The sequence below is a fragment of the Hirundo rustica genome, chromosome 28, assembly GCF_015227805.2.
Source record: "Hirundo rustica isolate bHirRus1 chromosome 28, bHirRus1.pri.v3, whole genome shotgun sequence".
In the NCBI taxonomy this organism is placed as follows: domain Eukaryota; kingdom Metazoa; phylum Chordata; class Aves; order Passeriformes; family Hirundinidae; genus Hirundo; species Hirundo rustica.
This window is the reverse complement of record NC_053477.1, coordinates 3,770,917-3,798,901: the sequence shown is the minus strand read 5'-3', so window position 1 is coordinate 3,798,901 and position 27,985 is coordinate 3,770,917. Positions and strand designations below refer to the sequence as shown.

The 27,985-nt window shown below is 61.0% G+C and overlaps 3 protein-coding genes across 5 annotated transcripts; all 3 read left to right on the top strand.

The window, feature by feature from the left end:
• Window positions 1-37: 37 nt before the first annotated feature.
• POLR3D (RNA polymerase III subunit D) lies at window positions 38-4,044 on the top strand. Of its 2 annotated transcripts, none has more exons than XM_040087683.2 (9): window positions 38-60; window positions 677-842; window positions 968-1,011; window positions 1,364-1,509; window positions 1,601-1,725; window positions 2,370-2,541; window positions 2,646-2,884; window positions 3,276-3,428; window positions 3,625-4,044. In XM_040087683.2, the coding sequence occupies exons 2-9, from the start codon at window positions 678-680 to the stop codon at window positions 3,745-3,747; spliced, it is 1,167 nt and encodes a 388-aa protein (XP_039943617.1). In that variant the 5' UTR covers window positions 38-60; window position 677; the 3' UTR covers window positions 3,748-4,044. The 2 variants fall into 2 exon arrangements, with proteins under 2 accessions (XP_039943617.1, XP_039943616.1); XM_040087682.2 differs by having other exon boundaries at window positions 1,598-1,725.
• Window positions 4,045-4,762: 718 nt separating this feature from the next.
• On the top strand, window positions 4,763-14,103 carry PIWIL2 (piwi like RNA-mediated gene silencing 2). The gene is made up of 21 exons (XM_040087606.2): window positions 4,763-4,970; window positions 5,048-5,159; window positions 5,500-5,640; window positions 5,718-5,828; window positions 6,052-6,169; window positions 6,258-6,379; window positions 6,487-6,567; window positions 6,764-6,877; window positions 6,998-7,186; window positions 7,365-7,449; window positions 7,550-7,636; window positions 7,730-7,870; window positions 7,950-8,063; window positions 8,576-8,764; window positions 9,055-9,156; window positions 9,237-9,356; window positions 9,632-9,720; window positions 9,958-10,063; window positions 10,976-11,229; window positions 11,919-12,026; window positions 13,282-14,103. The coding sequence occupies exons 1-21, from the start codon at window positions 4,763-4,765 to the stop codon at window positions 13,436-13,438; spliced, it is 2,748 nt and encodes a 915-aa protein (XP_039943540.1). The 3' UTR covers window positions 13,439-14,103.
• Window positions 14,104-14,972: 869 nt separating this feature from the next.
• SLC39A14 (solute carrier family 39 member 14) lies at window positions 14,973-26,808 on the top strand. 2 transcript variants are annotated; one of them, XM_040087676.2, is made up of 10 exons: window positions 14,973-14,984; window positions 17,852-17,913; window positions 18,098-18,385; window positions 18,617-18,803; window positions 20,648-20,817; window positions 21,307-21,429; window positions 21,897-22,082; window positions 22,293-22,500; window positions 23,620-23,804; window positions 24,050-26,807. In XM_040087676.2, the coding sequence occupies exons 3-10, from the start codon at window positions 18,113-18,115 to the stop codon at window positions 24,194-24,196; spliced, it is 1,479 nt and encodes a 492-aa protein (XP_039943610.1). In that variant the 5' UTR covers window positions 14,973-14,984; window positions 17,852-17,913; window positions 18,098-18,112; the 3' UTR covers window positions 24,197-26,807. The 2 variants fall into 2 exon arrangements, with proteins under 2 accessions (XP_039943610.1, XP_039943612.1); XM_040087678.2 differs by lacking the exons at window positions 14,973-14,984; window positions 17,852-17,913; window positions 18,098-18,385; window positions 18,617-18,803 and adding an exon at window positions 18,824-19,296 and having other exon boundaries at window positions 24,050-26,808.
• The last annotated feature ends 1,177 nt before the right edge of the window (window positions 26,809-27,985 follow it).

Below are 27,985 nucleotides of genomic sequence, written 5' to 3'. Positions count from 1 at the left end.
AACGCGCCGTGAGCGACGCATGCGCGCTGGGGGCGGCGAGCCCGTGGCTGCCCGGGCAGGGTGAGGGGCGGCGTGGCGGGGGAAGTGGGAGGATTTTGGGGGGTCGAGGGGGTCCTGAGGGGTGCGAGGAGGGGGATGAGACCCCTGGGGAGCGGGGCGGCAGTGGGTCCTGGTTGGGGGTGTATAGGGGGGTGAGAATGCTGGGGAGAGGGGTGAGAGTGGGTAAAGGGGGACAAGGAGGGGGCTGAGACCCCTGGGGAGGGGGCGCAGGGGGGCCCTGGGGTCCCAGGCTCGTGAGGAGGGGGCTGCGAGTGAGTAATGGGGGTCTGAACCCCTGGGGAGCGGGGGCAAGGGGGTCCTGAGGGTAACGGGGGGTCTGAGACCCTTTGGGAGGGGGGAGCAGGGGGATCGTGGGGGTTGAGACCCCTGGGGAGGGGGGCGACAAATGGCTCCTGCTTGGGGCTGGATGAGTGGGGCTGAGAAAGCTGGGGAGGGGGGCACAAGTGGCCCCTGGGGGGGGGGGGTCACAACCCCTCAGGGGAGGGGGCTACACGTGGACCCTATTTGGGGGTGCAGGGGGTTCGTTATTGGGGTGGGTGTAGGACTGAGCGCTGTTTGGGGGTGCAGCGTCTCCCCCTGATCTCCCCCCTTCCCCCCGGGTGTCCCCTGCCCGCAGGATGGCCGAGGGGGGCTCTGGCAGCTCCGGCTCCCCGGGCAGCCTCCGGCCGGGGCTCCCGGGGGCTCGGGGGGTGCTGGGCAGACGCCCCGCAGCCCCCCCGCTCAGCCCGGGCCGCCTGCCCTCCATCCGCTCCCGAGACCTCACCCTGGGGGGCGTCAAGAAGGTGAGACCCGTCCCCCCCCAGTCCCCAAATCGGGGTCACCCCGGGCTGGGCCTGGGTGTTGAGACCCCCTTTTGGGAGGGGCCGGGTTTTGGGAATGACTTTTTCCTCTCTGTTGGTGCCCACAGAAAACCTTCACCCCCAACATCATCAGCAGGAAGATCAAGGAGGAGTGAGTGGCCTTGGGGTTGTTTCCAGAGGGGGCAGGGGTGGATTTGCCAGCAGAAGTGGGGGGGGGGGATCCCCGTGGGTAAAAAGTGGGGGGGGTGCAGGGAGGATTTGGGGTCTCTCTGAGGAGGAGAGACTGCAGGAATTGAGCCTGGTTGGTCTGGAGAAGGGACTGAGAAGGGATCCCGTTGATCCATATAAATATCCCAAATATCCACGGAAATGTCTCAGATATCCATATAAATATCCCAAATATCCATCTCTGGGCGATGTCCAGAGGTCCCTTCCAAAAACTCGCCGTCCTGGGAGGGGCTTGGGGCAGGGCTGGGGGTGATTTCCACCTCCCTGCCCCGCAGGCCCCGGGAGGACGTGACGGTCAAGAAGGAGAAGAAGGAGCGGGAGCGGCAGCGGGATGGGCACGGCCGGGGCCGGGGCCGGCCCGAGGTCATCCAGTCCCACTCCATCTTCGAGCAGGGCCCTGCTGAAATGATGAAGAAGAAAGGCAAGGGGAGCTTCCCTCTGGTTGGGTTTATTTTTCTGGGGGAGTGTCCCCTCCTGGGGTGACCCTGGGCTGCTCCTCTGTCCCCCAGCAGGCTCCTGGGACAAGACCGTGGACGTGTCCGACTTCGGCCCTTCGCACATCATCAACATCAAGAAGGAGAAGAGGGAGACGGACGAGGAGACCAAGCAGATCCTGCGGATGCTGCAGAAGGACGATGTCAGTGGGCATGGAAGGGGGGTGGCTTTGGTGCCACTGGGGCGGTGCTGAGTGTCCCCTGTGCCACCAGAGTGGTGTTGAGTGTCCCCTGTGCCACTGGGACCATGCTGAGTGTCCCCTGTGCCACTGGGGCGGTGCTGAGTGTCCCCTGTGCCACCAGAGTGGTGCTGAGTGTCCCCTGTGCCACTGGGGCAATGCTGAGTGTCCCCTGTGCCCCTGGGGTGGTGCTGAATGTTCCCTGTGCCACCAGAGTGGTGCTGAGTGTCACCTGTGCCACTGGGACCATGCTGAGTGTCCCCTGTGCCACTGGGGCGGTGCTGAGTGTCCCCTGTGCCACCAGAGTGGTGCTGAGTGTCCCCTGTGCCACTGGGGCAATGCTGAGTGTCCCCTGTGCCCCTGGGGTGGTGCTGAATGTTCCCTGTGCCACCAGAGTGGTGCTGAGTGTCACCTGTGCCACTGGGACCATGCTGAGTGTCCCCTGTGCCACTGGGGCAATGCTGAGTGTCCCTTGTGCCACTGGGTTGGGGCTGAATGTCCCCTGTGCCACTGGGACCATGCTGAGTATACCCTGTGCCACCAGGGCATTGCTGAGTGTCCCCTGTGCCACCAGGGCATTGCTGAGTGTCCCCTGCCTGTCCCCACAGTTCCTGGATGACCCGGGGCTGAAGAACGACATCCGGAACAAGCCGGTGCAGCTGCCCCTGGCGCACTCGGGCTGGCTCTTCAAGGAGGAGGCGGCAGAGCAGGAGGACATGCAGCCATGGCTCCCCGCGTCCAAGGAGGAGAAGATGGAGCTGGACCCACCGGCGGTGAAAGGTGGGCTGGGACGGGGTGGGGACCCCGCGGGGACGAGCAGGGGGTGTCCCCCTTGTCCCCGGGGGTGTCCCCCTTGTCCCCGTGCCCACGCACCGCCTCTGCAGTGAAGGAAGAGCCGTGCGAGGAGGATCCCAAGCCCAAGGGCCCGCCCGGATTCCCGCGGGATGTGTCGGCGGCCGAGCTGCTGCAGCGGCTGAGCCTGGCGGCCGAGGAGGAGCTGGTGTTCCTGCAGCTCCCTGACACCCTGCCCGGCCAGCCCCCCACCCACGACACCAAACCCATCAAAGCCGAGCTGCACAACGAGGACGGGCAGGTGGTGGTGGTGAAGCAGGAGAAGAGCCAGGTAGGGGCTCGGTGGGGGTGTCCCCTCATCCCGGGGTGGGATCCCTCCGCTCCTGTGCTGTCATCTCCACCAAGCCCACCAGGATGTCCCCCCATCCTGTGGTGTCCCCCCATCCTGTGGTGTCCTTTCCACCCCAGCCTGTGATGTTTCCCCCCCATGCCATGGTGTAATCTCCCTATCCTGTGCTGTCCCCTCATCCCATGGTGCTGTTCCCCCAATCCCGTGGGGTGATCCTAATCCCGTGGGGTAATGCCAGTGCCATGGGGCAATCCCAATCCTGTGGGGTGATCCCAGTCCTGTGCTGTGATCCCACTCCCTTGGTGTGATCCCAATCCCGTGGGGGGATCCCAGCCCCGTGGGGTGATCCCAATCCCGCTGTGCCACACGGCAGGAGGCGAAGCAGGCAGAGAACACCTGCACCCTGGCCGACCTCCCCGAGGGGCAGGTGGGGAAACTGCTCATCCGAAAGTCGGGAAAAGTGCAGCTGGTGCTGGGCAAGGTGACCCTGGATGTGACCATGGGCACCCCCTGCTCCTTCCTACAGGTAAGGGAGGGACTCTGGCACCCGGTTTGGGGGCGTTTCACCCCAAGATAACCCCCCAAGGGCGTTCTGCTGCCTCTTGCTTCCCTGTGATGAGGGGAGGGTCCTGCTGATCCCCTCTGGGGGCATCTCCAGGCTCAGCACTGGGATGTCCCAGTGGTTTTGGGCTGCTCACGGGTTTTTCTCCCCCGTGGGACAGGAGCTGGTGTCCGTCGGCATCGGGGACAACCGCACGGGCGAGATGATGGTGCTGGGCCACGTGCGCCACAAGCTGGTCTGCTCCCCGGACTTCGAGGCTCTCCTGGAGCACCGGCACCGGTAGCCGAGGGGGTCCCGGCCCCCCCAGCCCCTGGGGACGGACCCTCAGCCCCTCCAGATGTGCCTTTGGGACGTGGGGAGGGGGCTGGTGCAGGAGCGGGCGCAGAGCCCGCTCCCGCCTCCTTCCAGCCCCGCACGGTGTCCGGCTGTGTCCCCCAAACCGGCGGCTTCCCCCCAGTGCCAAACGGGGATCTGGGCATGTGTGGGACCCTGGTGTGTCCCCCAGCTCTGTGGACACGCTGCTGGGAGCAGGACACAGATCCTGGGGGGAAAACCTGTAATAAAACCTCTTTTCCCCCTGTGTGGGGCTGCTTGGTCTTGTTCTGTCTCTGAGCCCTGCGAGGCCTTGGGGTCCCTGGGCATGGCTGCAGAGGGTGGGGGGCGGTGGGTGACCCCCACTCTGTCCTGGGGGTGACAGGTGTGGAGACAAAGCTCCCTGGATGACACCAGTGCCTGGGCAGGGAGCACGGATGGCGGGCACCAACCACCTGGGCAGGGCTGGGCCTGCACTCGCCTCTCTCCCACCCCATCCCATCTTAAACCTCGCTGTTCCCACCCCATCCCATCTCAAACTCCCCCCAGAGCTGACCTTACCCTCCCAATTCCATATTATCCCCCCACTCCTGCCCCATCACACCCCATCCTTCCCATCCCATTTTACTCCTCCAATTCCATCTCCCATCCCATCCCACCCCTGAATTCCATCCCAACCCTCCCCTGCCCGTCCCATATTTCCCCCAATCCCGTTGTATCCCCCCACCCCACCCCTGCTCTCCCTGCCATCGCAGCTTCCTTTCCTCCCATCACGCTCCGCGCTCTATTTTGCATAACCACGCCCACTCTCACGTGACCACGCCCCCGGCGGCCACACCCCCGCCAGGGGGCGCCGCGCCGTGGGCGTGTCCCCGCCGGAAGCCGCCCAATCAGCGCCGCGTCCGCGCGTGGGCGGGGCCGCGCCTGCGCTCGGGGCGGCGGCGGCGGCGTGGCCGCGGCTCCGGGCGCTCCTCGACGGGGCGGTCATGGAGCGGCCGCGGCTCTCCTGCCCGCCCAGGCCCGGGCCCGGCCCCGGCCCCGCCGTCCCCGCGGCGCGGGGGCTCCGCAGCCTCGCCGCCTTCTCCCCTCGTCCGCCTTCTCCCGGTCCCGCACAGCCCCGCCCCGCGTCGTCGCCGTTTCCCGTGCTGTTCCGTGGGCTGGGCCTGGATGAGCGGCCTGTGGAGAAGCCCCTGGGTAGGTGGCGGTGGTGACGGGGTGGAGGGGGCCGGGCGAGCTCCGTTCCCCGGCTCACGGTGCCGCTGCTCCCGCAGGTCGGGGCGGTGCTGGCGATGGGAAGGCTTTGGCTGCGCCCGGCCCGGTGCAGCAGAAGGAGGAGGAGGAGGAGAAGGGGGCAGCGCTGACGGCGCTTCCCACGCGTGGGCAGTGAGTCCCCCACACTCCTGAACCCCCAAACCCCCAGTGCCCACCCTCCTCTGGGTCCTCCTCCAGTCCCCTTCTATATTCTGTCCCCATTCCTTCTCCTCTTCCATCCCCTCTGTCTCCCCATGTCCACCCTATTCCCTTATTCCCTCTGCCTCCCCCATCTCCTCTGTCCCTCCTATCCCTTTATCCCAAAAATTGGCTGTTTTGAGGCTGCTGTGGGGCAGCAGAAGGGGGATTCCAGGGGGTCGGGGTCATGTCTGGGGGGGGTTTGCAGCCCTGCCACCCCCAGTGCGTCCCCAGCGTGTGCCAGGGCTCACCGCAGCCTCCCCCGGGGATGCAGGATCCTGTGGAAGGGCAGAGGGGACGCGCTGCCCGCCCAGCCTGGAAGAGCCACCGCCGCGCCCACCCTGCGCCCACCCAGCCCCCGGCCCTGCCCGACGCCCGTGCCCGCCCCGGAGAGCCCCCCAGCTGCTGCCAGGCCGTAAGTGATGCCCCCCAGCCCCGCGTTTTGGGGTCCCAGGTGCTGCAGGGTCACTGCTGAGCCCCTGTCCCTCGCAGGACGCAGGGGACGAAGCCGGTGGTGAAGGGAGCCACCGTCCCCGTGGGGCTGAACTTTGTGAAGATCCACTGCCAGAATGAAGCTGTCTACCAGTATCACGTGACCTTCAGGTGAAAATGGGGGGCCGGGGTCCCCCAGAGCCCCTCGAGGGTCCCCCAGAGCCCCTCGAGGGTGGGGTGTCCCCAGGCAGAACCCTCTGTGTCATCCTGCCGTGAGGCACGGCCCGGCACGACAAAGAGCTCTGGGTTTTCGCCTTCAAGGGGGATTTTTGGGGGGCAGAGCGAGGTCTGGGGGGTGCAGAGGAGGGAGAAAAGCCCCCGTGTGCCCCCCCAGCCCCGAGGTGGAGTGCAGGGGGGCGCGCCTTGCCATGCTGAAGGAGCAGCACGCCGTGACCGGGGATGTGATGGCCTTCGACGGCTCCATCCTCTTCCTGCCCATCCAGATCCCCAAGGTAAGGGGTGAGGGGGGGTCTCACCCAGTTTAGGGGTACTGGGGTGCCCCCGCTTTGGATGGGAGAACCCCCTCTGGCCCTGCCAAAGGTCAGCCTGAAGTCTCGGAGGAGGAGCGACGGGGAGGAGATTTCCATCAACATCCAGATGACCAAAATCCTGGAGCCCAGCTCGGATCTCTGCATCCCTTTTTACAACGTGGTCTTCCGCAGGTGAGAGACCAAAGAGACCCTCCCCAAGCTCCAGGGAGGAGATCCCTCTCCTCCTTCTTCCTGCCAATCCTCACCCAGTCCTGCTTTTCCTGCTTTTCCTTCCTCAGGGTGATGAAAATCTTGAACATGAGCCTGGTTGGGAGACATTTCTTTGAGCCTGCCCAGGCCACCGCTCTACAGAAATACAGGTGGGTGCTGGCACCTTCCTTCCCACAGGATCGTCCCCGTTTCCCTGGAAACCTGGAAGCTGGGAAGTGTTCCCGGGTCAGCCTGACTTTGTAGTGGCTGTTTTGAGAAGTTGGGAGCCGGGAAATGAATCCCGGAGTTTGGGGTGTTCCTTGGCTGCTCCGGGTTAACCCAGAGCCTCCTTCCCTCTGGGCACAGCCTCCACATCTGGCCGGGATACGCCGTCAGCATCCGGAGGAAGGACGGGGGGCTCTTCCTCATGGTGGACGCCATCCACAAGATCATCCGCAGCGAGTCCGTCCTGAGCGTGATGTGAGAGAAGCAAAAAAAGAAAACCCCCGAAATCTTTGGGGACGAGGGTGCTGCAAAGAGGTGCTCTGACCTCGGGACAGCACAGGGAGGGAGCGTTCCGTGCCTCTCCTCCTTTCCCAGGCAAACCATCCACTCCCAGAGCCAGAGGACGTTCCAGGACGAGTGCACCAAGCAGCTGGTGGGGAGCGTGGTCATGACGCGCTACAACCACCGCACCTACCGCGTGGACGACATCGACTGGGACAAGACCCCCAAGGACACTTTCACCCTGGCCAGCGGCCAGGAGATCACCTTCGTGGAGTACTACAGGTGAGGAGAGACCGCCGGATTCATCCCGTGGGGATGGGAAGGGCTCCGAGCCCGGCGGCGGGAGCAGGGAGCTGCCCGCGGCGGGGCTTTGGCGTTCGGCGTTCTGCCGGATCCGTCCTTGCCAAGCGAAATTCCGGGCTTGTGGAACGTGGCTGACGATGCTGGTTTCTTTTTCCAGCAAGACCCACGGGATCACCATCAGGGAGCTGGACCAGCCGCTGCTTGTCCACAAGCCCAAGGAGAAGCTGCTGCCGCAGGGGAGGGTGAGCACAGCAGGGAGATCCAGGGGCTGCTCTCCAGCCCCTGGGGACAGCCGGGATTCCCGGCCCCTGGAATGCTGACGCTGCCTCTCCCTCCCTGCAGCGCCAGCTGGACTTGGTGCTGCTCGTGCCGGAGCTCACCTTCCCCACCGGCCTGTCCGACCTCCACAAGAACAGTCGGATGCTGAAGGTCAGAGCCCGTCCCTTCCCCTCGTCCCTTCTCTCCGGAGGGTTTGGGATGAACCCCAAGCCCTCCCTCACCGCCGGCCGTCCCCCGGCGCAGGAGGTGATGTGGGAGATGATCCAGAGCCCCCAGCAGCACTACCAGCGCCTCACCAGCCTCCTGTGCCGCATCCGGGACACGCCGGACGCCTCCCGGGAGCTGGAGCGCTGGGGGCTGCGCCTGGACACGGATATCTACAGGGTAAGGGCTGCGGGGCTCCCAGCCTGCCCCCGGGCACGGAGGCGGCGCAGGCAGCTCCGGAGATTCCCGCTCTGCCCAGACCCAGGGTCACGTCCTGCCCGCCGAGCGGATCAACCTCCGGCACCGCTCCTTCCTTCCCGCCGAGGACGTGGGCTGGCACCGGGAGGTGGCCAAGGAGGCGCCCATCGCCGTGGTGAGCAGCAGCCTCCTCCCGTCCCTTCCTTTGGAAAGCTTGGGATGGGTTTTCCTGAGCGCTGGCGTTGCGGCTGAGCCGCCTCCAGCTCGGGCCTTTCCCTCGTTTGTGTTGGGCTGGCGCTCCAGACGGTTTTCCGAAGGAGCTGGAGGTATGAGGCCGTGGTGTCTGCTTTCCCACCTCCTCCCGGGCTGGAGGGAGCCTTTCACACGTGCAGGAATTGGATGGAATTCCAAATTCCCTTTCCCAGATCCCCCTCTGTGCTCCAGATTTCCCTCGGGCCGCTTCCTTCCCAAATTCCCCTCTGTGCCGCAGGTTCCTCTTGGCCCGAATTCCCTCCCTCTCCCGGACTGACTCCCTGCTGCTCTCCAGGTTCCTCTGGGCCCAGTTCTCCTCTCCCAAACCTCCCCCTGCTCTCCGTAGCTTTCTCCTCTCCCAAACTGGACCGTGCTGCGCGGGTTGGGAGCCGCAGAAACGCCCCCCCCAAACCACGGCCTGTCCTTCTCTCCCAGATCTCCATCAATTCCTGGCTCCTGCTCTACCCCAAGCGGCTGCAGCACCTGGCCAAGGACCTGCTGGGGGCCATGAGGAGCAGCTCTGGAGCCATGGGAATCCAGGTGGGACAGCCCACGGTGCAGGAGCTGCGCGACGACCGCATCGAGACCTATGTCAGGAGCATCCAGAGCTCTTTGGGAAGCCAGGTGAGGAGCGGGGACATCCCTGGGATGGGAGCACCTGGGAGAAGAAGAGGCTTGTGGGGGGGACCTTATTTTTCCCTAAAAAATCCATGACGGGGCTGGGAACAAAGGATGGGATGTGGCAGGGAAGGCTGGGGTTAGACACCAGGAGGAATTTTTTCATGGGAAGGGAGTCCCCATCCCTGGAGGTGTGCACGTTGGCACTTGGGGGCCTGGGTTATCGGTGACCTTAGGTTTGACTCAGTGATCCAGGAGGGCTTTTCCAAGCTGAACAATTCCACGATTCCCCTCAGGACAAGGTGCAGCTGCTCCTGTGCATCACCCCCAGCGGCCGGGACGACCTCTACGGGGCCATCAAGAAGCTTTGCTGCGTGCAGACCCCCGTGCCCTCCCAGGTGGGCTGGGACCTCCCATCCCTGGGGATCCCTGGCTGTCTCCAAGCCTCACTTTTCCCTGCGTTTTCCCCTCTCCACAGGTCATCACCGCCCAGTCCCTCACGGGCCATCCCGGCAAGATCAGGAGCGTGGTGCAGAAAGTTCTGCTGCAGATCAACTGCAAGCTGGGCGGGCAGCTCTGGGGGGTTGATATCCCGCTGGTAAGGCAGGAAAGCCCTGGGAAAGAGGCCTGGGATGAGCCTGGAAGCTCTGGAGGGGCTGAATCATTGTGGGCATGGGCTGGATGAGCCAGCTGGAGAATCTGGGTTGGCTTCTCTTGGGTGCTCCTGTGAGTCCCTTGGAGCTGCAGGGATCCGAGCCTGGAGCTGTCTGGCTTATCCCTAAATCCAACCTGGCTGTTTTTCCCTCTTCCAGAAGCAGCTGATGGTTGTGGGCATGGACATTATCCCTAAATCCCCTTTTTTCCCCTCTCCAGACGCAGCTGATGGTTGTGGGCATGGACATCCACCACAGCCGGAGCCCAGGGGTGCGCTCCGTCATCGGCTTCGTGGCCAGCATGAACCAGTGCGTGGCTTCCTGGGAAAGGGAGGGGGGGAAGGCGTTTTCCTGCTGTGCCCTGGGAATTTGCAGGATATCCCATCCCAAATCCCCTTCCCTGGCCGGGGAGGGGCTGAGGATGCTGCTCTCCCCGGGAATGGCTCGGGAAGGGGCTGGGAATGCTGAGCCAGGGCCGCTCTGGGGCTGGACTTTGCCTGGTGCTGGGGGAAGTTCCTGCTGCTCATTCCCCCCTTCCATCCCCAGCATCCTCACCAAGTGGTACTCCAAGGTGGTTTTCCAGATGCCCCACCAGGAAATCGCCGACAGCCTCCGCCTCTGCCTCTCCCAAGCCCTCAAGCGCTTCCACGAGGTGAGGCCCACCAAAAACCCACCCACATTCCCTCAAAAACGAAGGGAAAACCTCCCAAACTTCAGCCTGGCTACGTGCAGGGCAGCAAACCTCCTCCCCGGCAGCCTTTGGACTGGATGTGGAGCCGGCCGCGGCTCATCCTTATCTCGGGAACGCGCCTCGGGATCGCCTGGCTCGGAGGGAAGTGCCACGTTACAGCTCCCAAAGGCCTGGCCCTTGTCCCCAGCGTGAGAAAAGCAGGCTGTGACGGGCCAGGGGCCAGGAGAAATCCCAGCTCTTGGGATTTTCCCGGAGAAGCTGTGGCTGCTTGAATCCCTGGAAGTGTCCGAAGGCAGCTTGGGGCAAGCCGGGATGGTGGGAGGTGTCCCTGCCCGTGGCAGGGGTGGAATGGGATGGGATTTAAGGTCCTTTCCAACCCAAACCATTCCAGGATTCTTTGGTTTTATTTTCTCATCTCCCTCTGGATGCTGCAGGAACAGCCCTGGACACAGGGAATGGTTTAAACTGGGAAAGGGCAGGGATGGGTGGGAGACTGGGAAGGAATTCCTGGCTGGGAGGGTGGGGAGGAGCTGGGCTGGAATTCCCAGAGAAGCCTCTGGATCCCTGGAAGTGTCCAAGGCCGGGCTGGAATAACCTGGGACAGTGGGAGGTATCCCTGCCCATGGCAGGGGCTGGATTGAGATGATTTTATAGCTCCTTCCCACCCAAACCCATCCGGAATTCCGTGATTAATACAAACACAGCCCTCCCCAAACCCACCCCGAGCTGCATTTTTGGGAAGTGTCTCAGCATGGGTTAAATTCCCAGCTGCATCCCCAAACTTCTGCTGACCAGGGAACGTTCTCCCACCTCCCTCAGCCGGCAGGGAATTAAAAACGAGCTGATTTTCCCCGTTTTCTTTTTCCCCCCAAGCTCAACCACTCCCTGCCCATGAAGATCGTGCTGTACCGCGACGGGGTGTCCGACCCTCAGCTGGACACGGTGCTCAAGTACGAGGTGCCCCAGCTCCAGAAGAGCTTCCACGCCTTCCAAAATTACCAGCCCAGCCTGGTGGTCGTGGTGGTGCAGAAGCAGCTGAGCACCAACTTCTACTGCCTGGCAGGAGAGGAGTTCGTGTCCCCTCCCCTGGGCACCGTCATCGACCACGGCGTCACCAGCTCGGGCGGGTGAGAGGCTGGGGAGAGCTGGGACGGGGTAAAAAACGCCCTGGGAAGGGAGAAAAAATATCCCAGGGTGGGAAAAAATATCCCAGGGTGGAAAAAAATGCCCCAACGTGAGGGGAAAAAAAATCCACCCTCGGTACGGGGGGGAAAAAAAAAATGGTTGTGAAACCACCCCAGGGTGCCAAAAAAAAAAAATTGGTTGTAAAAATAGGCCAGGGTGCAAAAAGGAACCTCAGGGTGCAAAAAAATTCCCAGGGTGCCAAAGGATTTGTAAAAATAGCCCAGGGTGTTGGTAAAAATCCAGCCCAAGGTGTGAAAAACACGTGTAAATGCCCCGTAAGAAGGAAGGATTGGGAAAGTACCATGAGGTATATTATAATGGATTGTTTTTAAACAATTAAGATGGGGTGTAAAAACACCTTGAGTGAGAAAAAAAAAAAAAATATATATATATAAAGGTTATAAAACCAGGGTGCAAAAAAAATCCCAGAGTGAAAGAAAAAGTAAAAGCACCCCAGGGTGCAGGAAAATCCCCGTGGAGTGCGAAAATGAAACGCTTGGGGGTTCAAACCCACCGTTGTGGGGTGTAAAAATACACCCCAGTCTGGGGTTCAGAGCACCCTGAGGTGCAAAAATGCTCATTTTGGGGTGGGGAAAAAAAATAAAGGTTGGGCTTTGTTTTGCCTCCCCAGGCAGGATTTCTTCCTGCTGGCCCATCACTCCCGGCAGGGCTGCAGCGTCCCCACGCGCTACATCTGCATGTGGAACACGGCCAACCTCAGCTCCGAGCACCTGCAGAGGTAAGGGGCGGTCCTGAGCCCCCCAAAATCCTCCCTGGAGGGAGGGGAGCGACCCTCAGAGTCACCCGGGGAAAAGTGAGGGGGTCCCGGGGTTCCTGAGATCCTGCAGGTCCCCAAAAATATTCCAGGGAAAAGTGCAGGAATCCCGGAGTTCCTGAGATCCTGCAGCCCCCCGAAAATATTCCAGAGGGAAGGGGAGAGACCCCCAGAAATCATCCAGGGAAAAGTGCAGGAATCCCAGAGTTCCTGAGATCCTGCAGCCCCCCGAAAATATTCCAGAGGGAAGGGGAGAGACCCCCAGAAATCATCCAGGGAAAAGTGCAGGAATCCCGGAGTTCCTGACATCCTGCAGCCCCCCAAAAATATTCCAGAGGGAAGGGGAGAGACCCCCAAAATCATCCAGGGGAAGGAGCAGGAGACCCCTGAATATCCCAGAGCCCCCCCAAATCCTCCAGAGGGAAGAGCAGGAATCCCAGAGTTCCCAGTATCCCACAGAGGGAAGAGCAGCCTCGTGTCGGGGTGGGGACCCGGAGAATCCCCAGATTTGGGGTTTTGGGGTAAATCAGCCCCTGGAGCAGTTTGGGGGGCACAGATCCCTGTGCAGGCACTGGGCTGAGCCCGCTGCTCATACTGGGTGAACTGGGAGGAGGTGGATGAGGAGGATCCCACACCTGGCTCAGCCCATTCCCAACCTTTGGATAAACACACCTGGGAGCAGGTTCTGGGATCTGTCCCCATTCCCAGGAATCCCAAATCCCATTTCTCCCTGTTTCAAGGACAGGGACACCTCAGAGGGATCTGAACCTGTCTCCATTCCCATTCTCAGGAATCCCAAATCCCATTTCTCCCTGCTTCAAGGACAGGGACACCTGAGAGGGATCTGAACCTGTCTCCATTCCCATTCCCAGAAATCCCAAATCCCGTTTCTCCCTGTTTCAAGGACAGAGTCACCTGGGAGGGATCTGAACCTGTTCCCATTCCCATTCCCAGGAATCCCAAATCCCATTTCTCCCTGTTTAAAGGACAGGGTCACCTCAGAGGGATCTGAACCTGTCTCTATTCCCATTCCCAGAAATCCCAAATCCCGTTTCTCCCTGTTTCAAGGACAGAGTCACCTGGGAGGGATCTGAACCTGTTCCCATTCCCAGAAATCCCAAACCCCGTTTCTCCCTGTTTCAAGGACAGGGACACCTCAGAGTGATCTGAACCTGTCTCCATCCCCAGAAATCCCAAACCCCGTTTCTCCCTGTCCCAGGTTGACCTTCAAGCTCTGTCACCTGTACTGGAACTGGCCGGGCACCGTCCGCGTCCCTGCTCCCTGCAAATACGCCCACAAGTTGGCATTCCTGGTGGGCCAGGTGCTGCACCACGAGCCCAGCGCCCACCTCAGCGAGCAGCTCTTCTTCCTTTGACCTGCCAGCTCCGGGAAAACTGGGATTGCGCCCGGAAATCTGGGAATTGCACCCGGAATTCCGCTCCCCGCCTGCTGCTCCCCCCCCTGTTCCGAGGGGGATCTCCCTCAATTCCCTGTTCTGGTGTTAATTTATTCCTTGTTTGTCGGTTTAGGGGGTGCTTGGGGATTGCAGCAGCATCCCAGGGCTGTGGCTTTTTTTGGGAATTATCTCCGTGGGGATGAACCCCAAGGAATATCCCGCTGCTTTTCCAGCCCTCCCAGTGAAGGGGGTTGAGTTAATGAGCCCCAAAAGTGCTGCTGCTCCCACAGCTCCTCCCTGTGCTGGTGCTGGATGTAAATCCCAAGGATTTCGGAGGTTTTTTTCCCCCCCTTCCCCAGTTTCTTGCATTTCCATGTGGGTTTAAAGTTGTTTTCCTGTTTTTTTTTTATTTTTCCGTTGCACAAAGCAGCTCCAGTTTGGCCGGTTCTCCCGTCCTTGAGGAGTCACTGCTTTTCCAAGGAGAATTCTTTGTGGATTCAGGTCGTTACCCCAGGGAAAGGTTTGGAGTTTTCACCTATTTTAGGTGCTTTTTTTTTTTTTTTTTCCTTTTTTGCCTCTAAGTCAAGAGAAGTTGGAATTCCCTGGTTTTTCTCCTCGCTCGAAGCAGTTTTCGTGGTTCGTTCCAATAAAATCGTCGCTGATTTAATCTACAGCTGCTCCCTCGTGGGTTTTGGGGGGGGATCCCGGGATGGAGGGGGGGTCACAGCACACCGGAGCTGTCACCTTGTGCCCTGGGTTAATCATTCATCCCCGTTTATTTGCCAATCCAGGCGGACTTTGGCAGCCGTGGCCCGGCCCGGGATGGGATTTAGGAACAAGTCTTGGCCCTGGGGGTGCTGGGCCGGAGATTTTGGGGGTCCAGCAGTTTTTTTTTTAATCCCAGCTCTGCTTTTTCTTTGTCCCTGACAGCTCCAGGACGGGTCTGGCTGCCAGGATTTGTCCCACCTGGGCTTTTCCAGGGGGTCCTCGTGGTCCCCCAGCCCCACCCGAGGGGATGTTGGGGGTGCTCAGTGCTCCCAGGGGGTGTTTGGGGATCTGGGGGCGTCCCTCGGAGGGGTCCTGGGGGTCTTGGTGCCCTCAGGGTTGGGTGTTCAGTGGGCTCTGTGGGGTCCCCGGTACCCCCGGATGGGTTTTGGGGAGTCCCGGTGCTCCTGGCGTGTTTGGGGAAGATCCCAGGGAACGTTTAGGGGAAATCTGGGGAGTCCCGGGTGGGATTTTTGGTGTCCCGCGTGGGATTTTTTAGGGGTGCCGGATGGGATTTTTGGGACGTCCTGGCTGGGGTTTTTGGGGGGTCCCGGGTGTGATTTTTAGGGGTCTCGGGTGTGATTTTTGGGGTGCCCCTTTGGCACTTTTGGGGGTCCCGGCGCCGCGCCGCTGAGGGGGCGTGTCCCGAGGCCGAGGGGGCGTGTCCCGAGGCAGCAGCAGCCAATGGCAGCGCGCTCTCTGGCCCGGTGGCCGCGCCTGCGCCCTGCGCGGCCCCGAGCGGGAGCGGAGCGGAGCCGAGGTAGGACCGGGATGGACCGGGACGAACCGGGACGGACCGGGACAGGCACGGCAGCCCTGCCCTGCCGCAGGGACCCGGCCGCGGGGACGGGCCGCCGGGGGCAGGGCGGCAGCGCACCGGGGGGAGCGGGCTGGGGCCGGCCCCGAGCCCCGGATGGGGATGGGGGATGCGGGGAAGGATGCAGGATGCAGGGAAGGATGCAGGATGCAGGGAAGGACGCAGAGAGAGGATGTTTAGGGTTTGGGACCGCTCCTAGGGCCTGTGGACAGCCATGGAGGCTCGTTTTGGGACAGCCCGTGGGGTTTGGGGCAGGAGAGGGGGCAGGTAGAGGTGGGGTCTGAGGTGCAGCACCCTATTATGGGGTGCAGGACTGAGTTTTGGGGTGCAGGGCCCAGTTATGGGGTCTGACACCACCAGTGGAAGCTGTGGGACCAGGCAGCGGCGGTGGGACAGGGGGCAGGGCCCGGGGGGCAGCGGCAGCTCCGCTCCAGGGTGCGCTGGGCAGGACCGGGGGCTCCGTGTGCGGTGGGATGCCCGGGGACGCCCGGGGACGCCCGGGGTATCTCCCGGTTTCTCTGCCCATCCGCCGGGGCCTGCGGGCCGGGATCACGGGAAGGGAAGGGACGGGAGTGCCCGGAGGCTCCGGGGGCAGTGCAGCGTGTCCGTGACCCAGGAACGTGCCCGCTGCCAGCCCCGGGACGAGCCGCAGGGCTTGGAAAACCCTTCCAGCCCCGGCGAAGCCTCCTTGCCGCAGGACACGTGGAGCGGCTTCTGCTCCGGAAGGAGCTCGGCCCCGCTGGCTCCCACCGCCCCGGCAGCAGCGGGATGGGGCCCGGGGGGTTGGAATTTGGGGGTCCCCGCTGCCCCAGGCCCCTCCAGCTTTGCCCTGTCGCTGTCCCTGCGCGGGATTTCGCGAAGCGTCTGGCGCGGGGCTGACGTCTCCGGGGTCATGCTCGGCTGTGCCAGCGGTTTTTATTCCCGGCGTCACCTTCCCGCTCGGAGCGGGGGGGGGGGAGTGGAAATCGCGGCCGGGATCGATGATCTCCGGGAAGCGAAGCCCAGGGAGCTGGGAAGGGTTTGCCCGGCCTTGGGAGCTGCTGTCGTGGCTGCCGGGCACCGCTCCCGGGCACTTCCCTCCCTCCCGGGCATCCCTCCCTTCGCGTGGCAGCGGTTTTGTCCCCGTGCCCCGTGCCCAGGAGCGATAAAGTAGGTCAGGCGCTGGCTCCGGGCTCCGGGAGCGCATCCCGGTGGAAGGACGCCCTTGAAGGTAGCGAGCAGGAGGCCGGGGGGGCTCCGGGGGTGTCGCGGCTGGCGGTGGCCGTGGCGAGGGTCGGCGTTCTTTGGGTGTCCCGTCTGTCCCGGGATGCCGGGCTGGGTGTGCCCGGCCCGCTCCTGCCTTGCCCTGGGGTTCCAGCAGGTCGGAGCCCCCCGGGATGCCCCTCTTTGGGCCCTTCTCTTCCGCAGGGGCGGCTCCTCCGCCTCGGTTTTGCCCTAAAACGGAGCGAGCCTTTGCAGCTCCGGCCGCTGCCCCCCTCGCTCGGCGCTTTGCTTTTGCAGCGGGGCCAAAGTCGAGGTCCCGGTTTCCCAGCCCGGGTGTATCCGGCTCAGCCCGGCTTTGGGAGAAACCCCCGGGAGGGATTTTGGCAGCAGAGAGAGAGAGCTGCGTGCTTTGGCACACGTGGGGTGTGCAGGGAGCCGGAGGGCTCCCGGCGGGATCGGGGCGATGCGGAGGGCGGCCAGCCGGGACACACCTTTGGCACGCTGTGCCAGCACCTGTGCGAGTCACCGGCGGCCTGGATGTCCCGTGGAGCCACCTGGAAGGGTGGATTTGGGATAGGGAGGGCAGAGGAAGGGTCCCTCGGGTGCCCCCACCCAGTTGGGTGTTCCCAGCACCGCTCTGGACGGGCTCCTTCCCTGGTTTTGGGAGGGGAAGGGTTAAGTCAAAGCATCCGAGCTAAGCCCTGGCAGGAGGAGGCTAAAACCTGCCGGAGAACAAAGCTCACAAAGTGGTGGTAAGCTGGTAAAACCTGCGGGAATGTGGGAGCCTTCAGGGGCAGCGGGGTCCCGGATGGGGGGAGCAGGGTCCTGCGGGTTCCCCGGCAGCCCCTCGGCGTGGAAATCCTGGCCCCAGGTTATTTTTGGAACAATCGCTTGGCCAGGCTTCAAAAATGTCCTGTTTTTTGGAAGAGACCGAGGCCTCACGGAGCCTGTGAGCCGTCAGCGCAGGCCGGGCGCTGTGGGGTGTCAGGGCTGGGTCGGGAGCTCCGGGAGCCGCTGGGAAGGGGAGCCGGGGAGGATCGGCACGAGCACCTGCAGCCCCACGCTGGCATCGGGATGGAGGCAGCGGGCTTTCATTTTCTCCTCGCGAATCCCACGCGCCTTTCGGGGGAGCTTTTCCAGGGAGGCGGCCTGAGCTCCAGGCTCTTGGGTGCGTCCCGGCTTGGACGTGCAGGTCGTGCCTGGCGTTCCCCCCTTTTCCCCGAGCCCATTCCTTTGCACCCCGGGGCTGTGCCGCCCCTCTTTTATCGATTCCCGGCACGCATGAAAGGGGCACAGAGGGCAAGGATTGATTCTGGGCAAACACTATAAAGGCTCCTACAGTTGGAGCGGGGAAGCACTCGGTTCATGGTAATTATCCTGGTTAAATTATAACCTGATGAACAGGCCACCTCTGTCCCCGGGGCTCCCGTGTTCCTCTGAACACCGGCATTGAAGTCCCGGAGGCGTTTGTGTCCCAGCCCCGGTGACACCCAGGGGACCCACGCGTGGCCAAGGGCTGGAGCGTGACCCCCTCACCCCCGGCAGAGCTGGGTTTGGGGCTGGCACAGCCGGCCCTGCCTGCTTCCCGACCATCCCGCTCTTCCCAGGGTCCCCGAGGCGCTGCGGAGCTGGAGAGCCCCCGGGAGCCGTGTCCCGGCAGCGCCCCGCGGTGAGTGAGGGTGCAGGGGTGCTCTCGTGCGGAAAGATTGCGGGAAAAATGCTGAGTCCTCCTCGGGATCTGGCCGCTCCCAGCGCTTGTTCCCCCTTTCCCTGAGGATAAATCCGTCGGTGGGGTGGAGGAGCCGCGGTTGGAGTTCTGGGAATGCCGAAGCCAAGTGTGGTTTCTCTCCCAGCATCCCAGAGGCACCATGATCCCCAGCGTGGGCCCCCGGAGCTGCTGCCTGCTGCTGCTCCTGCTGCTGCTCTGCCTCCTCCCCTGGCCGCAGGTCCGGGCGGGCAGGGACGGCGCCGGAGTGTCCGGGGTGTCCGCAGCCTCCTTCCTGCAGGATCTGCTGCAGCGCTACGGAGAGAGCCAGAGCCTGAGCCTCAGGCAGCTCAAGGCCCTGCTGAACCGCCTGGATGTGGGAGTGGGACACGCCAATGCCTCCCAAACACCTCAGCAGCGCCTGAACCTCTCCCGGGTAAGGAGGGGACCCCCAAAACCTCCCTGGGGACCCCCCAAAACCTCCCTGGGGACCCCCCAAAACCTCCCTGGGGACCCCCCAAAACCTCTCTGCGGACCCCTCAAAACCTCCCTGCGGACCCCCCAAAACCTCTCTGCGGACCCCCCAAAACCTCCCTGCAGACTCCCGCAATCTCTCTGAGGAGCTGTGGGAAGCTCAAGGCGCGTTTCTGTCCCTTCCCTCCCCCAGTGCTTCAGCTCCGTGGAGCTTTTTGCCATCCACAACCTGAGCGAGGGCTCCCCTGTGGGGCACAGAGAGTTCCAGGAGTTCTGCCCCACCATCCTGCAGCAGCTGGAGTCGGGCGCGTGCGCCTCCGAAAACCTGGAAAACGAGGAGAATGAGCAGACAGAGGAGAGCAGGCCCAGCTCAGCTGAAGGTAATTGGGGTGCTGGCGGGGGGCCACGGGCACTGCCTGGGCCTGGGCACCGAGGAACAGCCAGTTCCCACTCCTGGGAAATCGCCTGCCTCCGGCAGCCGGGAATCCCGACCGAGTTCTCCTGGCTGTGGATCGTGCTGTGGTTTTGCCGGGATAACCTCTGTGCCTCCGGGATAGCTGGATGAGGAGGGGACTCTGCTGTGAGTTCCCTGTGGGTGGGAGGGGGCCCTGGAGGGATCCAGCCGCCGGCAGATGCTCCCCCAGCTCCCGCTTATCCCGCTCCTGACCGTGCCCAAGGCCGCGGATCAGCTGCTCCGAGCGCAGCTCGGCTTCTCCCACGCTGGGGCCGGCTCGGGAAAAACCTTTTCCGAGGCGGCTTCGTTCCCACCTCCCCTGCGCCCGACACGGCGGTTTTGTCGCAGCTGGAGCATCCGGAGCACGGGGAAGAGCCCTGGAGCCAGCCCTCCCCAGCCAGGGCTCTCCGAGAGCCTCGGTAATGTCTGGCCCTCGTTTCTTCTCGTTCCGCAGTGTGGGGCTTTGGTTTTCTCAGTGTGTCCATGATTAACGTGGCCTCCCTGCTCGGGATCCTCATCGTTCCGTGTTCCCAGAAGGCCTTTTTCAGCCGGGTGCTCCTGTTTTTCATCGCGCTCTCCATCGGCACGCTGCTCTCTAACGCGCTCTTCCAGCTCATCCCAGAGGTGCGGTAGAACGTCCCTGCCCTCTCTCGCGTCTCCGGGGGCAGCTCCCTCTCTGCCTCCACCCCGCCAAATCCATCCGACCCCCAGGCTCAGGGCTTGGCTCAAGGGGCTCCGCAGGGCTTTTCTGACCCCTCTCTGAGCACCAGGAAACGCGCGGTGTCCTCCGGCCCTGCCGCGTCTGAGGAGTGGGAATGCGCTGGGAGAAGCGGTTTGCTCCTGCTCTGCGTGTCCAGGAGTTTCTGCCTCGGAGGGATGTGCTCGGCCACGCTTGTGGCATGAGCCGGAGAGAAAAAAATGTGAAATATCCCTGAAAATACGCTCAAATATCCGTATAAAAGCACGGAGAACAGCCTGGAGAAGCAGCGGCTTCCTCTGGAATCGGCCAACTTTTGCAAATATTTTGATTTTTTTTTCCCCGCCTGATTTCCCAGCCCGGTGTTCCCACAAGGGTTCTGGCTTCCGTGAGGTTTCCTGGTGCTCCGATGGGACCGACAGAAATATCGCAAAATTAATTGTGTTGTAATTGCGCCGTTCTGGAGCTGACCAAACCCACCTGGACTGGAAACCTTCGGAACGTGCTCCGGGTGCCTCCTCAAGAGGACGAGCTGGATTTGGCTCAAAAATTCCGGCGGGGTTTTTCCAAACCCTGGCGTTGCCCGTTTTGTCGCTGAGCTCACTGCCTCATCCCTGCTGGCATTGGGATGTTTTTCCAAGGTTCCTTTTCAGCTCCAGAACGGCAACTTTTATTTGCCGGACTTGGAAAAGGAGCGCCTCCAATTCCCGGGGATCTGCCGGGAATTGAAATGCCGGAGGGCACGCCCCAACCCCGCCGCGGGGCAGGGATGGAGCGTGCCGGGCGCTCGGGGCACCCGGGCGCTCTGCGGCTTGGGAAGGGCTCCCGCAGCGGAGCCGGGACGCGGCCCGGCCGCCCCGAAATGAGGTTCCCAAACGTTTCCCAAAGCCGTTGGGCGCCGGGTTCGCCCTTGGGAGGTGGCGCCGGATGAAGAGCAATCACTAATGGATGTCCTCTTGTCTCCCTCCCTCCTCTCTCTGTCCTGTCGGTGTGGATTCCTCCCCTGCCCGTCCCCGCGCTGATCTCGTCCCTTCCCGTCTCCCGTCTCCCGGGGTGGGTTTGGCTCTGCCAAGTCTGGGGTTACGGTTTCCTCTGCGTCTCCGTCATCTCCCTGTGCTCGCTGGTGGGAGCCAGCGTGGTGCCCTTCATGAAGAAGACCTTTTACAAGCGGCTGCTCCTCTACTTCATAGCTCTGGCGATTGGAACTCTCTACTCCAACGCCCTCTTCCAGCTCATTCCCGAGGTAGGGAGAGGTCTGGGCTTTCTTCTCTCTCTCTCTCTCTCTGGGGCTGTTTCTCTCTCTGGGAAGGCGGCATCGGAGGGGAGCCCAGAGCGAGCTGTGGAGGGCTGGAAGCCCCTCGGAGCTGCAGTTTGGAGTTTGGAGTTGGGCTCTCTCTCCCCAGGGAGATCCCCAGTCTGCTTCAAGCAGAGATTCGTTGTTTTTTTTTGCCTTTTCTGGCTTTTTCTAGCCCTGGAGGCAGGTCCCCCCCGTGCAGAGCGGAGCCTGGTTTTGGCATCCCTGCCCCGGTGCGGGTGTTGGATCCGATGCAGGGAATGAGGGAGATTAAAGGTGCACAAAAGGCGTTTCCTGAGCTTGTCCCCGAAGCAGCCGCTCCTCAGAGGGAGCTCGGAGCTGTGTCACCCCTCCAGCGTCACCCCAGGGGCAAAGGCAGGCGAAGGGCACTGCCAGGGCCCGCTCCTCATCCTCTGCCGTGTCCCCTCCTGCCCGCAGGCGTTTGGATTCAACCCCCAGGAAGATTATTACGTTTCCAAATCCGCCGTGGTGTTCGGCGGCTTCTACCTCTTCTTCTTCACGGAGAAGATCCTGAAGATGCTCCTGAAGCAGAAGGACCAGGTGAGGCCGAGCAGGGGACGGAGGGGTGGGAAACAGCGGGAATTTTGGGATGGCTGGGTGGGAAACAGCGGGAATATTGGGATGGCTGGGTGGGAAACGGTGGGAATATTGGGATGGTGGGGAAGGAAACAGCAGGGATATTGGGGTGGCGGGAAGGGAAACAGCAGGAATTTCAGGGTGGTGGGGAGGGAAAGAGAAGGAATATTAGGATACCAGGGTGGGAAACAGCAGGAATATCTGGGTAGCAGGGTGGGAAGCAGCAGGAATATCGGGATGGCTGGGTAGGAAACAGCAGGAATATCTGGGTAGCAGGGTGGGAAGCAGCAGGAATTTCAGGGTGGTGGGGCAGGAAAGAGCAGGAATATTGGGATGGCTGGGTTGGAAAGAGCAGGAATATCAGGATAGCAGGGTGGGAAACAGCAGGAATATTGGGATGGCTGACAGCCCCGAACCCCCTGATCCTGCAGCACCACCACGGGCACAGCCACTACGGCCCCGAGGCTCTGCCCTCCAAGAAGGACCGGGAGGAGGGCGTCACGGAGAAGCTGCAGAACGGGGACCTGGACCACATGATCCCACACATCACCAGCGACCTGGAGTGCAAGCCCCCCTCCGGGGATGAGAAGGCTGTGGTGGGCTCCCTCTCCGTCCAGGTGAGCGCAAAATCCCGTGGGATTGCGGCAAAACCCCGCGGGATTGCGGCAAAACCCCACCTGTCAGTTAAAAAGAGTTTTGCAGCCCAAATCCTCTGCGGGTGGCGGGAACAGACCGGATTTAACGAACGGGGGGTTGTTTTTCCCATCCCGGGGAGGGATCAGCGACCCCACCCGGGTGCTGAGCCCCGTTTTGGGGTGCTGTGGCAGGACCTGCAGGCCTCCCAGAGCGCGTGCTACTGGCTGAAGGAGGTGAGGTACTCGGACATCGGGACGCTGGCGTGGATGATCACCCTGAGCGACGGCCTCCACAACTTCATCGACGGCCTGGCCATCGGCGCGTCCTTCACCGTGTCCGTCTTCCAAGGGATCAGCACCTCCGTGGCCATACTCTGCGAGGAGTTCCCACACGAGCTGGGTACGTGGCTCCTGGGCTCTGCCCCTGCTCCTGCTCGCTCCGGAACCCGGCCTTTTTCCATCCAGAAAGGCGAATTTTGGGGTGGAATAAACAGCGATGCTGCTGAGGGGTGCGTGGAGGGTGGGGGGGGAAAGGGAGCGCTGTAAACTGCTCTGAGTAATCGCTGCTCTAAAAATAACGAGGTAATATGATGTCTGAGGTTTAAATTTAGATGGAGGCATCTGGAGGCAAAAAAAAAAAAAAAAAAAAATTAAAAAAAAAAGGGCTTGACACCTCGTTGGTTTGGGGCGGAGGAGGAGGCGGGTTTGGGTGGGGATGTGTGGGTTTAGGGACAGTGCTGTGGTCAGTGAGTGGGAGGCAGGTTTGGGTGTGAATGTTCAAATTTAGGGGCAGTTGAGGAGGGAGGCGGGTTTGGGTGTGAGTGTCCAAATTTAGGAGTAGTGGAATGGTCAGTGAAGGAGAGATGGATTTAATTGTGAATGTCTGAATTCAGGAATAGTGGAATGATCAGTGAAGGAGAGGCAGGTTTGGGTGTGAATGAATTTAGGAATAGTGGAATGGTCAGTGGAGGAGAGGCAGATTTGGGTGTGAGTGTCTGAATTCAGGAATAGTGGAATGGTCAGTGAAGGAGAGATGGATTTAAGTGTGAATGTCCGAATTTAGGAATAGTGGAATGGTCAGTGAGGGAGAGGCAGGTTGAGTGTGAATGAATTTAGGAGTAGTGGAATGGTCAGTGAAGGAGAGGCAGGTTTGGGTGTGAATGTCTGAATTTAGGAACAGTGGAATGGTCAGTGAAGGAGAGGCAGGTTTGGGTGTGAATGTCTGAATTTAGGAACAGTGGAATGGTCAGTGAAGGAGAGGCAGGTTTGGGTGTGAATGTCTGAATTTAGGAACAGTGGAATGGTCAGTGCCCAGTGCCAGCAGCCACAGGGAGCCCACACTTGAGCTGGCACATGCTGAGATTTTCGGGGTGTCCTGTGTGCTCCAGGCGTTGGACTCTGATCCTCGTGCGTCCCTTCCAGCTCGGGATATTCCGGGATTCTCCGAGTCGGAGCCGGTGCTGTCCCGATGCTGCTGACAGCCCTTCCCTCCTCATCCTCCCACCTTCTTCTCCCGCAGGGGACTTTGTGATCCTGCTGAACGCTGGCATGACCATTCGCCAGGCGCTCTTCTTCAACTTCATCTCCGCCTGCTGCTGCTACGTGGGCCTGGCCTTCGGCATCGTGGCCGGCAGCCACTTCTCCGCCAACTGGATCTTTGCTCTGGCTGGAGGGATGTTCCTGTACATAGCACTGGCTGACATGGTAAATCCCGAGCCCCAGATCCTCAGCCCTGGAATCCTGAGCCCCTGGGATTTTTTTTTTTCCCCCTAGGAAAAGCTCTGCTTGCCCTCAGCCCGCAGGCACGGCGGGGTTTGCTCTCGGCACGTGCGGATGTCTCTGCTTTGCTTTGCTCCGCTGAAATCGCCGGGATGGGAGGGTGGTGGAGGTTTGCTGAGCAAGGACGGAGCTGTCACTGAGCCCTGCCATCCCAATTTTTTCCCCTGCAGTTCCCTGAGATGAACGAGGTGAGCCGGGAGGACGAGCAGAACGGCAGCGCCCTGATCACCTTCGCCATCCAGAACGCGGGGCTGCTCACGGGCTTCACCATCATGGTGCTGCTCACCATGTACTCGGGGCAGATCCAGATAGGGTAGGACCAGCCTGAGCTGCAGCCCTGATCCAATTTTTCCATGGGTTTTTTTTTGGGGGGGAAAGGGGTTTTGGGTTTTTTTTGGTTTATTTTCTTTCCTTTTCTGGCTGCAAACATACGACGGTACCTGTGCGGGCACTGACGTCACACTACAGGAGAGACATTGCTTTGAAAGCTATTCCATGGATTTTTTTTTTTTTTTTTTTCCCCCCTCTGGTTTAAGGCTGAGGGGAGTGGAATTCCCCTTCCTATAGGACTGACCTGACTTTTTTCCAGTGTCACATCCCTCCTCTCCTCGCCTCTCCCAGGAAGGATGGAATGGGGAGACAGGAGCTGCTCCAGCGGTGCTGCTCCTCTTGTTGTGCTCGGAGCGTTCCCATGACGCTGTCCTGACCCCTCTGGGGGTGTGGGATGGGGACAGGTGGGGACAGACCCTTCTCAGAGCGTTCCCCACCAGCCAGCCCTCAGAGCTGTGCTCTCCGAGGATGAGGATGTTCACGATGTCACCATCATCCGACTGCTTTCGCATCGCTCCGGCCCGGACGCTGCCCTGGCAGGAGCGGGGTGAAGAGGGCAGGGGTTTCAAAGCACATTTTGGGTGTCAGTGCTCAGAGCAGAGCACACCAAACTGGGTTGGAGTGACACTTGGGCTGCTGGGAGAAGCCTGCCAGGATGCCCTGAGCCCTCGTTCAGTCCACGCCGCTGGAATCACGGGCAAATCCCAACTCCTCCTCCGCGAGGGCTGCTGAGAAGGGGATGAGAGCAGAGCCCTGCCCGCCGCACGCTCCAGCCCAGGGATTCTTCCTGAGGCTGTGTCCGAGCTTACGGCGACACCTGGGAACAGCCACTCATTTTTAAACAGTGCTGAGGTTCAGGGTGGGGTGGGGGTGTTTTTAAAAGCAAAACTCGGACTGTGAACCTCTTGAGGCTGCGTGTTCCCAGCCTTAGGGAGTAGCCGGAGGCGGGTGTTCCAGGCACTTCCCAGCTCTGCCTCTGGGCTGGCGTTCCCCAGATTCACTAGGTGAATTACTTATTATCATATTGATAAGGTTGCCTGCACCCCACCCATGTCACTCGAGGTTCCCTCGCACCCCTTTTGCCCCCAGACCCCTCGTCCTGTACCTGGTGTGAGCTTGTGGCCGTGTGGATTCGGGGGAATCCCTCGTGGCTTGGCGCTGGGTGGGGATGGAGGAGAGGTGCAGGAGTTTTGGAAGTGTTGGTGAAGTGTCCTGCTTCACTCCCCACCTGTGTGCAGGTGTGTGGGGTGTGACAGGGTGGTGGCACGCGGTGACACCGTGCTGGAGCTGAGGCTCCCACACCTTCCCTTCCCTTCCCTCCCTGAGGCTGTGCCGTTATTCCTGCCCATCGCAGGACAGAGGGATGTCAGCCCCTGGCACAGGCTCAGCACCCCTGGCAGTGTTGTGCCCTGGCTGGATGGCTGTAATCCAAGAATTCCCGTGGTTCCCAGCTGGGTGATGTTCTTCCTAAGCTCCCAACAGCTGTCACCGAGCCCGTGGCCTCTGGCACTGCCAGGATCCTCATGGATCATCACCTGCGCTCTCGGTGGCTTTTCCAGTCTGGGCGTTTGTCCCCTCAGCACCGCCCGGCTCTTGGCTTTGTCCTGCACCCCAAACCCTAAATACCAAACTTCTGGAGGAGCAGGGAGCCTTTTTGGGATCAGCCTTCACCCGAAAGGTGCCACACGCTCCTCGGGTGATTCCCTCGAGGAGAGACGGGCTCCGCTTTGTCCCGTGTGGTGTCTCTTGTGGATTGTCACCATAAGTCACTTTTCCCTCGGGGACGGAGCAGCGTGAGCTGTGCTGGCTCGGGCAATCATTCAGCACCTCGCAGGCATTCCCTGTGCTGCTGATTCCAGGACAAAAGTGCCGTTGGGATCGCTTTTTCCTTGCTTGAGAGAGCCGCAGCCGCGGCCGACTGACTCGATGTGGAAAATCTGAGTCCTTTCACTTGGCCGCAGGTGCCCTCTCCTCTCTCTCAAGGAAGCACTCGGAAAACACCGTGTGGCTGGCAGGGCACGGGGCACCAGGCTGCATCCCCGCTGGAAAAACCTACGGGGGACATCGAGGGGTTTGTCCCCTCTGGACTGTGCTGGGAAGTGGCAGAGAGCACGGCTTGGCTTTATCGAGAGGGTTCACTGTGGGGATCACGAGCCCGACGTCTTCTCGTTTGGAGTTTATCCCCGTTCCCTGAGAAATCTGCAACCCGGAGATTTGGGATGCGAGGAAGGAGGCTGCCCTGCCGCCAAGGAGAGCCCGGCTGGGCAGGCTGGCACCTGCCAGCGGCAAAGGGACGGGAATTCACCCAAATCGAGCTCTTTCCTTGTGGATTTTCATCCGTGTTCTCCTTCCCCTCGTCCGCTTGGAAGCTCAAGTTCCATCTCAGTATTTCAATTATAACTCAGGTGTTGCAGGGAGGGAACGCGCCGAAAACAAAGAGCGTTAACTTAGGAAAAAAAAAAAAAAAAAAGTCACGCGAACTGTACAGATATTTGTAAAAATCCGTAAATAAAGATATATTCTGTAATGAGGGCAGGGTGCTGCGGGGCAGTGAAATCCTCCCTGCTGGCTCAGGGATTTTTGCGAGGGGAAGGATCGGAGCCGGGCTGGGTGATGCAATCCCGCTTTTCCAGCGGGATTTCCGTGGCCGTGCAGTGCGGCGCGGCTGACGGAAGGTGGCACTGGGAACCTCCGGCCTGCCCGCATGGCACGGCCTTTGCGGCTGCAAAAACCCACCCTTAATTACATATTTTATTTTATTTTATTTTATTTTATTTTATTTTATTTTTATTATTTTTATTCATCTGAAATCTATTCCCAAGCCCTGGTTTGGCTGGGACGTGTGGGATGCTGGATTTCTCTCCGGCTCACACCAGCCAGGCTCCTGGCAGTGTTTGTGTCCTTGTTTTCCTACCCTCCATTAGAGGGGAAAAAAAAAAAAAAAAGGCAAACTTTGCTTTTCCACTTCACCTTTTTTGTTTTTTTCTACGTCATTCCCCCCTCATCTGCCAGTTCTGAGCAGCAAATGCAATTTTTAGAAACCCTGTTGCGGCTAAAAAACCCAAATCTTGACATTCTGAGGTGTTTTATTAAAAAATTTAATGTTTTATTAAGCAAGGAAGGTCACAGTGAGCATTGGACTTGCTCCTGCTCATCAGCACTGCCAGGGGGGCTTTGGGTGGGCTCATTTCTGCTGCAAAATCCTTGGGTTCTGCTGAATGCCTGAAACTTGAGTTACCTCAGCAAATGGTGCTGGATGGGGTCATGGAATTCCTGGAAAGGTTTGGGTTGGTTAAAGCCACCCCCTGCCATGGGCAAGGACAGCTTCCACTATCCCTGGTTATCCCAGCCTGGCCTTGGGCACTGCCAGGGATCCAGGGGCAGCCGCAGCTCCTCTGGGAATTCCAGCCCAGCCCCTGCTCACCCTCACAGCCAGGAGTTTCACCACAATATCCCACCTAAACCTGTCCTGCTTCATCTTCAAGTGGTAGGAACAGACCGTCGCCTGGTTTTCCTTTCCCTCAAAAATTTTCTAAGGAACATCAGCTCTGGAGCCAGGCTGGGAGAGCTGGGGGTGTTCACCAGGGAGAGCTCAGAGCCCCTGCCAGAGAGCCCAGGAGAGCTGGAGAGGGATTGGGGACAAGGGATGGAGGGACGGGACGCAGGGAATGGTACTGCCAGAGGGCAGGGATGGACGGGATATTGGGAAGGAATTCCTGGCTGGGAGGAGGGACTGGGCTGGAATTCCCAGAGGAGCTGTGGCTGCCCCCGGATCC

Bases quoted from the DNA above. Each gene is read 5' to 3' on its own strand.
- POLR3D (XM_040087682.2), top strand. From the start codon at position 678: ATGGCCGAGGGGGGCTCTGGCAGCTCCGGCTCCCCGGGCAGCCTCCGG. The intron at 1,726-2,369 runs GTCAGTGGGCAT...CTGTCCCCACAG, and splicing joins GGATGCTGCAGAAGGACGAT to TTCCTGGATGACCCGGGGCT. The intron at 3,429-3,624 runs GTAAGGGAGGGA...CCCGTGGGACAG, and splicing joins CCCCCTGCTCCTTCCTACAG to GAGCTGGTGTCCGTCGGCAT.
- PIWIL2 (XM_040087606.2), top strand. From the start codon at position 4,763: ATGGAGCGGCCGCGGCTCTCCTGCCCGCCCAGGCCCGGGCCCGGCCCC. The intron at 7,871-7,949 runs GTAAGGGCTGCG...CGCTCTGCCCAG, and splicing joins TGGACACGGATATCTACAGG to ACCCAGGGTCACGTCCTGCC. The intron at 9,357-9,631 runs GTAAGGCAGGAA...TCCCCTCTCCAG, and splicing joins GGGGGGTTGATATCCCGCTG to ACGCAGCTGATGGTTGTGGG.
- SLC39A14 (XM_040087676.2), top strand. From the start codon at position 18,113: ATGATCCCCAGCGTGGGCCCCCGGAGCTGCTGCCTGCTGCTGCTCCTG. The intron at 21,430-21,896 runs GTGAGGCCGAGC...CTGATCCTGCAG, and splicing joins TCCTGAAGCAGAAGGACCAG to CACCACCACGGGCACAGCCA. The intron at 23,805-24,049 runs GTAAATCCCGAG...TTTCCCCTGCAG, and splicing joins ACATAGCACTGGCTGACATG to TTCCCTGAGATGAACGAGGT.